The sequence below is a fragment of the Heptranchias perlo genome, chromosome 25, assembly GCF_035084215.1.
Source record: "Heptranchias perlo isolate sHepPer1 chromosome 25, sHepPer1.hap1, whole genome shotgun sequence".
Taxonomy (NCBI): Eukaryota; Metazoa; Chordata; class Chondrichthyes; order Hexanchiformes; family Hexanchidae; genus Heptranchias; species Heptranchias perlo.
The window spans coordinates 46764646-46781223 of record NC_090349.1 but is presented as its reverse complement, the minus strand read 5'-3'; the positions used below and the strand labels follow the sequence as shown (position 1 = coordinate 46781223).

At 44.9% G+C, this 16578-nt stretch overlaps 1 protein-coding gene across 1 annotated transcript; it reads left to right on the top strand.

Moving 5' to 3' along the window:
• Window positions 1-1804: 1804 nt before the first annotated feature.
• eif2b1 (eukaryotic translation initiation factor 2B, subunit 1 alpha) lies at window positions 1805-7247 on the top strand. The gene is made up of 8 exons (XM_068006345.1): window positions 1805-1904; window positions 2326-2462; window positions 3769-3885; window positions 5374-5486; window positions 5968-6036; window positions 6234-6309; window positions 6518-6643; window positions 7089-7247. The coding sequence occupies exons 1-8, from the start codon at window positions 1829-1831 to the stop codon at window positions 7242-7244; spliced, it is 870 nt and encodes a 289-aa protein (XP_067862446.1). The 5' UTR covers window positions 1805-1828; the 3' UTR covers window positions 7245-7247.
• The last annotated feature ends 9331 nt before the right edge of the window (window positions 7248-16578 follow it).

Sequence of the window (16578 nt, the reverse complement as noted above, 5' to 3'; positions counted from 1 at the left end):
ATTAAAGGGTACGGGGAGTGAGGGGGAGAGTGGGATTAGACTGGGTGGGATATTAAAGGGTACGGGGAGCGAAGGGGAGAGTGGGATTAGACTGGGTGGGATATTAAAGGGTACGGGGAGTGAGGGGGAGAGTGGGATTAGACTGGGTGGGAGATTAAAGGGTACGGGGAGTGAGGGGGAGAGTGGGATTAGACTGGGTGGGATATTAAAGGGTACGGGGAGTGAGGGGGAGAGTGGGATTAGACTGGGTGGGATATTAAAGGGAACGGGGAGTGAGGGGGAGAGTGGGATTAGACTGGGTGGGAGATTAAAGGGTACGGGGAGTGAGGGGGAGAGTGGGATTAGACTGGGTGGGATATTAAAGGGTACAGGGAGCGAGGGGGAGAGTGGAATTAGACTGGGTGGGAGATTAAAGGGTACGGGGAGCGAGGGGGAGAGTGGGATTAGACTGGGTGGGAGATTAAAGGGTACGGGGATTGATGGGGAGAGTGGGATTAGACTGGGTGGGATATTAAAGGGTACGGGGAGTGAGGGGGAGAGTGGGATTAGACTGGGTGGGATATTAAAGGGTACGGGGAGTGAGGGGGAGAGTGGGATTAGACTGGGTGGGATATTAAAGGGTACAGGGAGCGAGGGGGAGAGTGGGATTAGACTGGGTGGGAGATTAAAGGGTACGGGGAGCGAGGGGGAGAGTGGGATTAGACTGGGTGGGATATTAAAGGGTACGGGGATTGATGGGGAGAGTGGGATTAGACTGGGTGGGATATTAAAGGGTACGGGGATTGATGGGGAGAGTGGGATTAGACTGGGTGGGATATTAAAGGGTACGGGGATTGATGGGGAGAGTGGGATTAGACTGGGTGGGATATTAAAGGGTACGGGGAGTGAGGGGGAGAGTGGGATTAGACTGGGTGGGATATTAAAGGGTACGGGGAGCGAGGGGGAGAGTGGGATTAGACTGGGTGGGATATTAAAGGGTACGGGGAGTGAGGGGGAGAGTGGGATTGGACTGGGTGGGAGATTAAAGGGTACGGGGAGCGAGGGGGAGAGTGGGATTAGACTGGGTGGGAGATTAAAGGGTACGGGGAGCGAGGGGGAGAGTGGGATTAGACTGGGTGGGATATTAAAGGGTACGGGGCGTGAGGGGGAGAGTGGGATTAGACTGGGTGGGATATTAAAGGGTACGGGGAGCGAGGGGGAGAGTGGGATTAGACTGGGTGGGATATTAAAGGGTACGGGGAGCGAGGGGGAGAGTGGGATTAGACTGGGTGGGATATTAAAGCGTACGGGGAGTGAGGGGGAGAGTGGGATTCGACTGGGTGGGATATTAAAGGGTACGGGGGAGTAGGATTAGATGGGATATTAAAGGGTACAGGGGAGTGGGATTAGATTGGGGATATTAAAGGGTACGGGGGAGTGGGATTAGACTGAGGATATTAAAGGGTATTCTGTACTGTATCATTCTATGATTGATTTACATTGAAACATTTAATCAACTTTTAATTCATGAGAAAGCTGATTTTTTTGGACTGGGTGGGATCTGCAGTTTGGGTTTGAGAATCGCAGCTGCTGAGTGAGTTTCCAGTGTAACGGAGTGTTGGGGCATTCCCTCTGATTCTGTGTTTACATCCAACAGTAACGTTGCAGTGAAGCAAACAGCGCTGCGACGCTACAGTTTGTGTTGTCAAGAACACAAACTGTTTGAAAACCCATTTGAATGCATGAAGTGATGTACTGTGTCTGTGTGTGTCTCACACTGTTCGTTTGTTAATTGTATTTTAAAAAACACTGTCTTGTTTCAGAGCTTGTGAACTATTTCAAAACCCAAATGAAAGAGAATGAAGATGTTGCTTCTGCTGTTGCAGCGATTCGCACCTTGCTGGAGTTTTTGAAGAGAGACAAAGGTAACTGAGAACTTGCGTTATTCTAAAACCGTGTTTAAAACAGCTCTCGTACACTTAGATTTTGATATGGGCCTGTACAATCTCCCAACCTTAAAAATTAAACGAAAGGACATCGACCTGAAACATTAACTTCTCCTTTCTCCACAAATGCTGCCTGACTTGCTGAATATTCCAGCATTTCTGTTTTTATTTGATTTCCAGCATCTGCAGTATTTTGCTTTTACAACAGATATAAAATAACCCTGAGATTTATGTGCAGAAAAGAAGTATTTCCAGATTTTTTTATACTGAATTGAAATTCTGAAACTGCCATGTTGGGATTTGAACTCACGTTCTGTGAATTAATTGTCCATTAACATAACCACTGCACTACCGTCCCCCAATTGGCTGACTCAATCCCCCTGTGTTTTTCTGGCATTAGGTGAGACCATTCAAGGCCTGAGGGAGAATCTGAAGGCAGCCATTAAAACCCTGACCAGTGTAGACTCTTCCGTGGCAGTGTCTTCAGGTGGTGAACTTTTCCTCCGGTTTATCAGTCTCACGTCCCTGGAACACCCGGTATGTACTGGACAGAACCTTCTTTATATATTTTAACAAAATGGACATTTTCACATTTGTAAATGGGAATAGATTCCAGACGACTCTGTAAAACGGGAGTGGTCCAAACCGTAGCCCGTGGGCCTTACACAGTGGTTAATCCCAAACCACTCAGTCCTGTTTCCACTCAGAGCTGCTTTTTCCTGTCACGTTCTCGTGATCGTGGGTTTGAAGAAATGAATCTGTTTTTGGCGCTGTTGTCTGGATCTGAATTCAGAACTCCAAGATCTGTTAGTGTCTGCAACTTGGGATATGTGGGAATTAGCAGGGGTGGTGATTTTAAACTTTGCCGGACTCCATGGTACGCACCTGAATGGCTCAAAAACTTGGACAACTCTTGCTGTAAACCCGGCATTCGGACTACATTTGTTGGATTGTCGCATAATATATTGCCCCATATGTTAATGTAGGGTTGAACATGTAGCTATTCGCACATTCTCTGCTTCTTCTGTAACCTAAGAGAGAAACTCCTTTTCCCAAATGCAGCCTGGCTTTGTCTGTGCCTTAATTATTCCCCTGGACTGAGTGTTTTTGTGTAATTCTTGGTCGCAGGCCTCGACAGGCGATAGTGTCTTGAATCGTTTGTTGATGTCCCACTACAGCCCCTCTCTCGGGATTTAACTTTTCACCCTCTGATCTGTGGAGACAAAGTGTTTAATGAAGAATAACTGGACAGGAGTTATAAAACTCCAAAGAGTTCTGATGACTCTGTAAATTGTTGCCAGTTTGAAGTGCTGCGATTTAGAACAAAGGGTATTTTATAGCTAATTGGGTTGTTGACTATAAATGTTCTCAGATGACGGGTCGTGCAATCTGTGTAAAATCTTGTCTCACGCCCTTCCTGTCAATCTTTTCCCATTGTACAAGTTCCTATGTTCACATTTATAATGGAAACTGCCTTTGTAAACTTGTCACACTGTAATTACATCCCCCCCTCTACTGGAGTCGCTGTAGTGCCACTACTGGTGGGAGAGTGTAATTACAACCTGACAAGTTTACATAGGCACTTTTCATTATAGATGTGGACATAGAAATTTATAATGGAAATATAAAAAATAAGGTCAGAATGTATAATGGGGGCTGAATTACATCTCATGCCCTAGCCTAATTATCCCCCCGACCCCCACTTCAGGTGAAGACTACGCTGGTTCTTCACTCGTGAGCGACGCGACAGGAGATCGACTAGTATTAGATGTTTTTTGATGTTTCCAATTTCTGTTTTATTCAACGTATCAGAATTTGAACTGATGCAACTTTCTTATTGCAGGATTATTCAATATGCAAAAAAACAATGATAAACAGAGGAGAGCTTTACTTGGAGAGAATTTCTGTTTCAAGAAATAAGATTGCAAACCTGTGTCACACGTTTATAAAAGACGGAGCTGTGAGTACTGGATCAGTTGTCCCAAGATCTACTTTGCATTGTAGTTGTAGAGAACCAGACCCGCCCAATCCCCTCCGGGCTCACCCTGTGCGACCTGCCTCACCCCTGTGTTCTTTATCTATGTGAACCCACACCGGGGGGTATGACTATTGTGACTGTTCTAAATTTGTTTGTCTCGATTTGAATTTGAAGTGTCTTGGCCTTTCTTTCAGAAGGGACACTCACAGGAGTTTAGACAGTTTAAAGAGTTGTCACTGCTTATCATGGGAGTTTTCGGATCGTCTGAGGTCCTGAAGATTATAAAATTGTACAGCACAGGAGGCCATTCAGCCCATCGTGCCTGTGCTGGCTCTTTGAATGAGTTATTCAATTAGTCCTCTGCTCTCCCCCATAGCCCTGCAAACTTTTCCTTTTCAAGTATTTATCCAGTTCCCTTTTGAAAGTTACCATTGAATCTGCTTCCACCGCCCTTTCAGGCAGCGCATTCCAGATCATAACGAGAAGACGCCTTCTCTTTACAAACCCTACATTGCAGAGCCACCACACTGGGTGCTGGAGAACATTCTTCCCATTTGCAGTGTGAACATTTACCATTTTCCTTTTTTTTTTACACTGGCAGATATGACTGTGCGATGTTATCACTCATTCATCTGTTAGTGAATGAAAGTCTCGTTACCATAGTGACATTGTTCACCTCAGTCTTGGGATGTTGTATGTTTTCTGCCTCCTAATTTAAAGGAACATGTAAATGATACACTGCAGCTCACCAAAGAAACCTCGCTGAGGAGAGCTTTACTTGGAGAGAATGTCTGTTTCAGGAAACCTGTGTCAGGCATTTATAAAAGATGGACCTGCAGCGCCTCAATTTTAAAATTCTCATCTTTGTTTTCAAATCCCTCCATGGCCTCGCCCCTCCCTATCTCTGTAACCTCCTCCAGCCCTACTACCCTCCGAGATCTCTGCGCTCCTCCAATTCTGGCCTCTTGTCCATCCCCGATTTTAATCGCTCCACCATTGGCGGCCGTGCCTTCAGCTGCCTGGGCCCTAAGCTCTGGAATTCCCTCCCTAAACCTCTCCACCTCTCTCTCCTCCTTTAAGACGCTCCTTAAAACTGATCTCTTTGACCAAGCTTTTGGTCACCTGTCCTAATATCTCCTTATGTGGCTCGGTGTCAATTTTTGTTTGATTACTCTCCTGTGAAGCATCTTGGGAAATTTTACTATGTTAAAGGTGCTATATAAATGCAAGTTGTTGTTGTATCCATGTTGTTTTGGAGATGGCCCTAGATGCATGTTGTTAACTTCCTTGGTCCCTTTGTGAAGAAGTACTTTGCCTCTATTTAGTACTTTGCATTAATGGACAGGTTAAAATCAGGGGCAAATATCCTGTTCGGCAATTAGAAACCAAGAATTTGGCACAGTGTGTTGAGAACAAGTGTCCTCTGCCACTGTAATCCATATTTTATCAACTCTTCAATTTATTTCACAGAAAATTCTAACCCATGCTTCCTCGAGGGTTGTCCTGCGAGTGTTGGAGAGAGCAGCTGAAGCCAAGAAACGCTTCAGTGTTTATATCACAGAATCGCAACCCGATTCTTCAGGGTACGTGCAAACATGTTGCATGATGTCTGTGTGTTTTATAATAGTCAATCACTCAGAGAAACTCCTGGCCCAGTATCTGTACAAAAGATGCATTTCTTTGGTGCACTATTCGAACTATATTATACAGCTGACCTGCCATTGGCTCTGCTCACAGTATGTACAGTGACACGAGTGTTATCAGGAGCAGCAATTGCTTTGTGAAAGCTCCGTTCAAAGGTTCAGTTTGGGGGCCCTACTCTTTTTACTAGACACGGATACTAAATAGCGGCTCAGGGCACAGGTTACAGAATCCTAACGCCGCCCCTGAGTGTTACACTGTGTTGCACACTGACCCCGCTACACTCCCAACACTCTCGCCATTTTGTATATTAAAAACTTGCATTCATCAGCTGACTGATCGATTTACTTGTGTAGAAATAAAGTTTTAAAGTGATGTAGGATGTATGGAGTGAATCAAACTGCTTTTCTGTTTGTCTTCCAGACTCAAAAGTGCAGAAGGTCTGAAGAAACTGAACATTCCTGTGACGGTGATACTGGATGCATCGGTGGGGTACGCTGAGAAACACTTCCTGCTGCTCAGAATTAAAGAGTCCTATTTTTTACCAGATGTATTAAGTGACAATTGGAAACATTATTTACTCAATGTTATATTTATTATAGATAGTTTGTCTGTGCTGATTGGATGTTTAGTTTAGTGCTAACCTCTGTTTCCTGAGCAAACACGAACCGAATTTCCCCCTTTTCCAGGTACATTATGGAGAAAGTGGATCTGCTGCTGGTTGGTGCTGAAGGTGTGGTGGAAAGTGGAGGAATCATTAACAAGGTAATGGGTTGTTCCTTTCGTTCACTCAGATAAAGAGGGAGTCCAGCCACCATCTATAATCAGTGTCAGAGAAATGAATCTGTTTCCCCCTCTCAAAGGATTGTGTATACGTGGAGTAACATGAAGTGAAGTTCTCATGGGTTTAAATCCTGCTCTGGAAAGCTGATCGTTACCATCTGAATGGAATTTCTTTTCACTTCCTTTACAGATTGGAACTTACCAAATGGCTGTGTGCGCAAAATCACACAATAAACCATTCTACGTGGTGGCAGAGAGTTTCAAATTTGTCCGGCTTTATCCCCTCAATCAACAAGATGTTCCCGATCGATTTAAGGTGAGAAAAGAGAACTGAAGTATTTGTGCAAACTGAATTTCTCTTTTTTTTTTCTGGTCAAGTAAATGTTGAGGTGATTGGAAACATAGTTAATTGAACTAACAATCTTACAACGAAACTCTGACAACTTTCACTAATGTCAGTCTCTGCTTCAGTCACTTATTTTAGATTTTTTTATGCATTTCATCTGTACACCTGGAATCCTGTATATGTCTGTGTTTATCTTCTGTCATCAGCAATAGAGGAATTTGTAGTTTTGATGCACTATAGGAGTAAGTGAAGCAGAGACCAGTGGAAAATAAGGCTATGGGGAGAGTGCAGGGCATTGGGATTCAGTTTGAATTGTTCTAGCATTGGCACAGACACGATGGGCCGAACGGCCTCCTTCTGTGCTGTAAATGGCTATGGTGGTAAAATGTTAATTGCCTGTTTTTTTTTTAAACAGTACAAAGCGGACATATTGAAATCGACGAAGAATCTTGCAACTGAGCACCCGATGGTTGACTACACTCCCCCATCATTTATTACACTTCTGTTCACAGATTTAGGGGTTCTAACCCCATCTGCTGTTAGTGATGAATTAATTAAATTATATTTGTAATAATCAGTGATGTACACTTCATTTGAAACTGACAGTAATTAACCACAAAAATCTCCTAACACTGATCTAAGATCTGCATAGGAAACAAATCAAGATAAACTGTTTATCTTTTAAATATACAATTAGTAATTATATTCATAAAGTGCCAAAAATAGTCAGGAAAAAACCCTTCAGTCCATCCAGCCTGTGATACCTTGTGCATCACAAGAAATAAACTCCCCACCCCACTCGAAACCATGGGGTCTCCTGGGAGAGGCAAAAACAGATATTTAAAAGCCAGTTACCTGATTGATAAAAGTGAATCCGGGAGAAACTATTTCCACTGGTCGGTGAGTTGATAACTAAAGGGCAGAAAGTTAAGATCCTCACCAAAAGAACAAAGGGAGAGGGTAAGATAATTTATTTTTACACAGAGGGTTGTTAGGACATGAAATATCTGACCAGAATCGATTCTGAGGGACAGCATAAACCATCATTTAGAAAGGCACAGGTTAATCCAGGACGGTCAGCATGGATTTGTTAAGGGAAGGTCTGACTAACTTGATTGAAGAGGTAACAAGGAGGGTCAGTGAGGGTAACATGTTGATGTTGTGTACATGGATTTTAGCAAGGCTTTTGACAAGGTCCCACGTGGCAGACTGGTCAAAAAGAGTAAAAGCCCATGGGATCCAAGGGAAAGTGGCTAGTTGGATCCAAAATTGATTCAGTGGCAGGAAGCAAAGGGTAGTGGTTGACAGGTGTTTCTGCGACTGGAAGGCTGTTTCCAGTGGGTTAGGGTTAGGGTCCCTTGCTTTTTGTGATATATTAAATGATTTGGACTTAAATGTAAGGGGCTTGATCAAGAAGTTTGCAGATGATAGAAAAATTGGCCATGTGGCTGATAGAAGGAAAGCTGTAGACTGCAGGAAGATATCAATGGACTGGTCAGGTGGGCAGAAAAGTGGCAAATGGAAATCAAACAGGGAAGTGTGAGGTAATGCATTTGGAGAGGACAAACAAGGCAAGGGAATACACAATAAATGGGGGGATACTGAGAGGTGTAGAGGAAGTGAGGGACCTTGGAGTGCATGTCCACAGATCCCTGAAGGTAGCAGGACAGGTAGATAAGATGGTTAAAAGGGCATACAGGATACTTTCCTTTATTAGTCGAGGCACAGAATATAAGAGCAGGGAGGTTATGCTGGAACTGTATAAAACACTGGTTAGGCCACAGCTTGAGTACTGCGTACAGTTCTGGTCACCACATTACAGGAAGGATGTAATTGCACTAGAGAGGGTACAGAGGAGATTTATGAGGATGTTGCCAGGACTGGAGAATTTTAGCTACGAGAAAAGATTGTATAGGCTGGGGTTGTTTTCTTTGAAACAAAGGAGGCTGAGGGGAGATTTAATTGAGGTGAATAAAATTATGACTGGACTAGATAGAGTGGATAGGGAGGATCTATTTCCTTTAGCAGAGGGGTCAGTGACCAGGGGGCATAGATTTAAAGTAATTGGTGGAACGATGAGGGGAGCTGAAGAGAAATTTTTTCACCGAGGGTGGTGGGGGTCTGAAACTCACTGTCTGAAAGAGTGGTAGAGGCAGAAACCCCCAACCCATTTAGATTTAGAAAGTATTTGGATGTGCACTTGAAGTGCCGTAACCTACAGGACTACGGACCAAGTGCTGGAAAGTGGGATTAAGCTGGATAGCTCTTTTTCAGCCAGCACAGACACGATGGGCCGAACGGCCTCCTTCTGTGCCGTAACTTTCTCATTTCTATAAATAGAAGGGGAAGCAGAATCCACAATAGCTTTTAAAAGGGAAGTAGATAAATATTTAAAGAGAAAAATTTGAAAGGGTGCGGGGAAAGGGACTGTGAGCTTGCATCGGCGCAATGGGCCAAATGGTCTCCTAAGCTGCGGTCAACCAAATAAGATATATTAAAGGTCCCCACTGCAAGATGACTCCAGGGCCTGGGTGAGGGGGTTTAAACATCTGTCTTCCAGCTCCAGCTCAGCGATAGCAGCGGGCCCCATACCTCTCAGGGTGAATAGATGGGGAGTCGCTGCTTCTACAGTAGTGAAAAAGCCAGAAGTATCCTTGTACAAAAAGACTAAATACCTTTTCAGAAATAGGAAATGTAACCAGCTCCCCAGTGGCTCGGAGCAGATTCACCAACACATCCAGACACTCAGATAAAACTGCCTTAGGTTTGTCCCAGGACAGCTGAGGGGGGGGGCTGCAATCGGGTTCAGCATCATTGGGCTTTCCCTCCCTCCTCCTGGGACTGACTCCTTTCTGGGCTACAGTTTTATGGGGAACCAGACACCTCCCTCAAGTAACTATTCTTCAGGTCTGAACCCAGATAGTAAGCTATTTGACTACAGGGGCATCACAGCAAAGCTAGATCCCCTCCTCGTCTGATGTCCACATCTGTGAGTGTCCAGCAATGGTCGGGGATGGGGACTGACCACCCCCCCACCCCCCCACAAGATTCCTTTCCCTAGGTTTTCAAACCCTAAGAACTCAGTGCAAATATCGACAATCCCAGAGATTTATCTCCTTACCAGCCATCCAAAGAAAAAACATAATTTTTTTAAAAGTCTCTTCAGTCTGCAGCAACAAAAATAATGTTAATAAGTCAAAAATCTTAGGAAATTCCAACATGGAGACCCATGGGGAGCTTTGGGAATCTGCTCACTGAACCATGTGGGAGCTTGTGCCCTGACCCGAGCGTATCCAGGCCGGTTATAGTGCCCTGACCCGAGTGTATCCAGGCCAGTTATAGTGCCCTGACCCGAGCGTATCCAGGCCGGTTATAGTGCCCTGACCCGAGCGTATCCAGGCCGGTTATAGTGCCCTGACCCGAGCGTATCCAGGCCGGTTATAGTGCCCTGACCCGAGCGTATCCAGGCCTGTTATAGTGCCCTGACCCGAGTGTATCCAGGCCAGTTATAGTGCCCTGACCCGAGCGTATCCAGGCCAGTTATAGTGCCCTGACCCGAGCGTATCCAGGCCAGTTATAGTGCCCTGACCCGAGCGTATCCAGGCCAGTTATAGTGCCCTGACCCGAGCGTATCCAGGCCAGTTATAGTGCCCTGACCCGAGCGTATCCAGGCCAGTTATAGTGCCCTGACCCGAGCGTATCCAGGCCAGTTATAGTGCCCTGACCCGAGCGTATCCAGGCCAGTTATAGTGCCCTGACCGGAGTGTATCCAGGCCAGTTATAGTGCCCTGACCCGAGCGTATCCAGGCCAGTTATAGTGCCCTGACCCGAGTGTATCCAGGCCATAGGACAACCCTCTCATCCCAGGAATCAATCTAGTGAAGCTTCGTTGCACCCCCTCTAAGGCAAGTACATCCTTCCTTCGGTAAGGAGACCAAAACTGTACACAGTACTCCAGGTGCGGTCTCACCAAAGCCCTGTCCAATTGTAACAAGACCTCTTTAGTACTCCAACCCCCTTGCAATAAAGGCCAACATACCATTTGCCTTCCTAATTGCTTGCTATTCCTGCACATTAACTTCCTGTGTTTCTTGTACAAGGACACCCAAATCTCTTTGAACACCAACATTTAATAGTTTCTCACCATTTCAAAAAAAAATGTTTTTCTATTCTTCCTACCAAAGTGAATAACCTCCCATTTCCCCACATTATACTCCATCTGCCACCTTGCCCACTCACTTAACCTGTCTATATCCCTTTGCAGACTCTTTGTGTCCTCCTCACAGCTTTGTATCGTCAGCAAACTTGGATACATTACACTCAGTCCCTTCATCCAAGTCATTAATATAGATTGTAAATAGCTGATGCCCAAGCACTGATCCTTGTGGTACCCCACTAGTTACAGCCTGCCAACCTGAAAATGACCCGTTTATTCCTACTCTCTGTTTTCTGTCTGTTAACCAATCCTCTATCCATGCTAATATATTACCCCCAACCCCATGAGCCCTTATCTTGTGTAACAACCTTTTGTGTTGCACCTTATCGAATGCCTTTTGAAAATCCAAATATACTACATTCGCTGGTTCCCCTTTATCATCTACCCTGCTAGTTACATCCTCAAAAAACTCTTAATAGATTTGTCAATCACGATTTCCCTTTCATAAAATCATGTTGACTCTGCCTAATCATATTATGATTTTCTAAGTGCCCTGTTACCACTTCCCTAATAATGGATTCCAGCATTTTCCTGACAACTGATGTCAGGCTAACTGGCCTGTAGTTCAGTTTTCTCTCTCCCTCCTTTCTTGAATAGTGGGGTTACATTTGCTACCTTCCAATCTACTGGGACCATTCTAGAATCTAGAGAATTTTGGAAGATCACAACCAATGCATCCACTATCTCTGCAGCCACCTCTTTTAGAACCCTAGGATGTAGGACATCAGGTCCAGGAGATTTGTTGGCTTTTAGTCCCATTAATTTCTCCAGTACTTTTTCTTTACTAATATTAATTACTTTAAGTTCCTCACTCTCATTAGATCCTTGGTTCTCCACTATTTCCGGTTTGCTTTTTGTGTCTTCTGCTATGAAGACAGATACAAAATATTTGTTTAATGTCTCTGCCATTTCGTTATTCCCCATTATAATTTCTCCTGTACCTACCTCTAAAAGATCCCATGTTTACTTTTTCTACTCTCTTCCGTTTTACATACTTGTAGAAGCTCCTCCAATCTGCTTTTATATTTCTTGCTAGTTTACTCATTTTCTCCCTCAATTTTTTGGTCATTCTTTGCTGGCTTTTAAATCTCTTCCAATCCTCAGGCTTGCTGCTCTTCTTGCCAACATTATAAGCCTCTTCTTTTAATCTAATACAATCCTCAGCTTCTTTAGTTAGCCACAGATGAATCACTTTTCCTGTGGAGTTTTTGTTTCTCAATGGAATGTATGTTTGTTCAAAATTATGAAATATTTCTTTAAATGTTTGCCATTGCTTATCTACTGTCATATCTTTTAATCTAATTTCCCAATCTACCTTAGCCAGCTCGCTCCTCATACCTATGTAATTGGCTTTATTTCAGTCTAGGACTCTAGTTTCTGATTTAAGTACGTCACTCTCCAACTCAATGTGAAATTCCATCATATTATGATCACTCTTCCCCAGAGGATCTCTTACTATGAGATTACTAATTAACCCTGTCTCATTACACAAGATCTAAAATAGCCTGTTCCCTGGTTGGTTCAACGATGTATTGTTCTAGGAAACTGTCTCAAATACATTCCATGAACTCGTCCTCCAAACTTCCTTTGCCAATTCAATTTGCCCAGTCTATATGAAGATTAAAGTCCCCCACGATTATTGCATTACCTTTGTTACAAGCTCCTATTATTTCTTCATTAATATTCTGTCCAATAGTATAACTACCGTTAGGGGGCCAAAAGACTACTCCCATCAGTGTTTTCTGTCCCTTCTTATTTCTTAGCTCCACCCACACTGATTCTACTTCCTGATTTTCTGAGCCAAGACCCTTTCTCACCACTGTCCTTATGTCATCTTTTATTATTGTAAGGAATCTTACAACACCAGGTTATAGTCCAACTGTTTTATTTGAAAATCACAAGCTTTCGGAGGCTTTCTCCTTCGTCAGGTGAGCGAATGTGGGATTCCATGGAAGGTTACCGCATTTATATTCAGAGAACAATACCTGGTGATTACAGATAATCTTTTCAACTGCCCGTTGTCAAGGCAATCAAAGTATTCAGACAGAGAGGTGTTACCTACAGGACCACCGAATATACAAATGGCCAGAACACAAGACAGAGAGAGAGAGGGAGAAACATCCGAAAGGAAGAGAAAGACAGAGAATGACCCTTTGTATTAAAAACAGATAACTTTTATTCGCTGGTGGGGTTACGTGTAGCGTGACATGAACCCAAGATCCCGGTTGAGGCCGTCCTCATGGGTGCAGAACTTGGCTATCAATTTCTGCTCAACGATTTTGCGTTGTCGTGTGTCTCGAAGGCCGCCTTGGAGAACGCTTACCCGAAGATCGGTGGCTGAATGTCCTTGACTGCTGAAGTGTTCCCCGACTGGGAGGGAACCCTCCTGTCTGGCGATTGTTGCGCGGTGTCCGTTCATCCGTTGTTGCAGTGTCTGCATGGTCTCGCCAATGTACCATGCTCCGGGGCATCCTTTCCTGCAACATATGAGGTAGACAACGTTGGCCGAGTCACAGGAGTATGAACCATGTACCTGGTGTGATGGTGGTGTCTGTGTCAATGATCTGGCATGTCTTGCAGAGGTTGCCGTGGCAGGGTTGTGTGGTGTCGTGGACGCTGTTCTCCTGAAAGCTGGGTAATTTGCTGCGAACGATGGTCTGTTTGAGGTTGGGTGGCTGTTTGAAGACGAGTAGTGGAGGTGTGGGGATGGCCTTAGCGAGGTGTTCGTCGTCATCGATGACATGTTGAAGGCTGCGGAGAACATGGTGTAGTTTCTCCGCTCTGGGGAAGTACTGGACGATGAAGGGTACTCTGTTGGTTGCGTCCTGTGTTAGTCTTCTGAGGAGGTCTATGCGATTTTTCACTATGGCCCGTCGGAACTGTCGATCGACAAGTCGAGCGTCATATCCCGTTCTTACGAGGGCGTCTTTCAGCGTCTGTAGGTGTCCATCGCGTTCCTCCTCGTCTGAGCAGATCCTGTGTATTCGCAGGGCCTGTCCATAGGGGATGGCCTCTTTGACGTGGTTAGGGTGGGAGCTGGAAAAGTAGAGCATCGTGAGGTTGTCCGTGGGCTTGCGGTAGAGTGAGGTGCTGAGGTGCCCGTCTTTGATGATTCTGAGGAGTAGTCCATGGTGAGCTTGATGGTGGGATGGAACTTGTTGTTATCGTGTAGTCTCTTCAGTGATTCTTCGCCATGGGTCCATAGGAAGAAAATGTCGTCGATGTATCTGGTGTATAGCGTTGGTTGGAGGTCCTGTGCAGTGAAGAAGTCGTGCTCGAACTTGTGCATGAAAATGTTGGCGTATTGGGGTGCGAATTTGGTCCCCATGGCTGTTCCGTGTGTTTGGGTAAAGACGAATTATTAGGGCTACACTCCCTCCTTATTCATTTTGCCCGTCTTTTCGAAATGTCAAGTACCCTAGAATATTTAGTTTCCAACCTTGGTCGTCTTGCAACCATGTCTCTGTAATGACCATTAGATCAAACCCATTTATCTCTATTTGTGCTATTAATTCGTCTATCTTGTTACGAATGCTTTGTGCATTCAGATAAAGTGCTTTTAATTTTATCTTTTTATCATTTTTTTCCTGCTTTGACCTTACTTGTTGCTGCACTATGATCGTTAAACTCTCTGTCCCTTCCTGTCACAATCTGCTTATCTTTATCCAAATCGCTACACTGCTCTGTTGCCTTGACTTTTCTCATTAGATTTTTAAATTTTCCCTCACGTGAACTCTTTTCCCCCCCCCCCCCCCCCCCCGCCATTTTTTAGTTTAAAGCCCTATCTACAGCCCAAGTTATTCGAATCGCCTGGACGCTGGTCCCAGCCCAGTTTAAGTGGAGCCTGTCCCAATGGAACAGCTCCCTCTTTCCCCAGTACTGGTGCCAGTGCCCCATGAATCGAAACCCCCGTCTCCCACACCACTCTTTGAGCCACACATTTAACTCTCTGATCTGTTTGTCCCAATGCCAATTCACACATGGCTCAGGTCGTAATCCAGAGATTATTACCTTTGAGATTCTGCTTATTTAGACCCTAGCTCCTCAAACTGTCTCAGCACAATCTCATTCTTCGTTCTACCCATGTTGTTGGTTCCTACGTGGACCACGACAACTGGATCCTCCCCCTCATGCTCCAAGTTCTTTTCCAGCCACGAGGAGATATCCTTAACCCTGGCACCAGGCAGGCAACACAGCCTTCGGGACTCCAGGTCGCAGTTACACAGAACAGTGTCTATCCCCCTGACTATACTGTCCCCTATCACTACCACATTCCTTTTTACTCCCCCCCCCACTTGAATGGCCCCCTGTACCACAGTGCCGTGGTCAGTTTGCCCATCCTCCCTGCAGTCTTTGTTCTCATCCATACAGGCAGCAAGTACCTCGTACCTGTTGGACAAGGTCAAGAGCTGAGGCTCCTCCATCACTGCATCCTGGGTCCCCATACCTGCCTGACTCGCAGTCACACCCTCCTGTCCCTGACCAGAATCTAAACTAGTACCTAATCTAAGGGGTGTAACTACCTCCTGGATCAAAGTGTCCAGATAACTCTCCTCCTCCTTGATGCACCGCAATGACTGCAGCTTGGACTCCAGCTCAACAACTCTGAGCCGAAGTTCCTCGAGTTGCAGACACTTACTGCACATGTGGTTGCTCAGGATCTCACAGGTCTCCACAAACCCCCACATGCTGTAGTTATGACACACCACCTGCCCTCCCAATCTAATCTTGTTTTACTTATTTAAAGGTTTTATTCACTCGGTTATTTTTAGTTTTATTAACGAATTAGTTTATCTAGTTTAAGTTATTTATTGCGGGATTAAGCTGGATACTTTTTTTTTGGCCAGCATGGACACAATGGGCCGAATGGCCTCCTTCTGTGCAGTAACTTTCTATGATTTAATAAAGTAAGAGCAAGTTAAAGTTTCCCGGCTCTTAGTTTAACCCACAACCCGAGCTTAGAGAGCAAAAATAAACAGTAATTCACACCAATCACCTACCTACTGTCCTGTGATATCACTCCTTGATTATTTGTTTACTTGGCCACTGGGAGATTCCCGCTCTCCCATATACTCGGACCCTGGGAGATTCCCGCTCTCCCATATACCCGGACGCTGGGAGATTCCCGCTCTCTCCGCTCTCCCATATACTCGGACCCTGGGAGATTCCCGCTCTCCCATATACTCAGACCCTGGGAGATTCCCGCTCTCTCTGCTCTCCTATATACTCGGACACGCTTTGACAGGGTAAATGCTGAGAGGATGTTTCCCCTGGCTGGAGAGTATAGAACTAGGGGGCATAGTCTCAGGGTAAGGGGTCGGCCATTTAGGACTGAGACGAGGAGGAATTTCTTCACGCCGAGGGTTATGAATCTTTGGAATTCTCCAGCCCAGAGGGCTGTGGATGCTGAGTCATTGAATATATTCAAGGCTAAGATAAGATAGATTTTTGGACTTTAGGGCAATCAAGGGATATGGTGATCGGGCGGGAAAATGGAGTTGAGTTGTAAGATCAGCCATGATCTTATTGAATGACGGAGCAGGCTCGAGGGGCCGTATGGTCTACTTCTGCTCCTATTTCTTATGTTCTTATTCTTCGAGAATAGTCCTCCTTTTAATTTTAGTATTTAATTAATGATGGAGGCACAAACAGGCAGGATTTACTCCTGAGCACAAGTCACACCAACAAA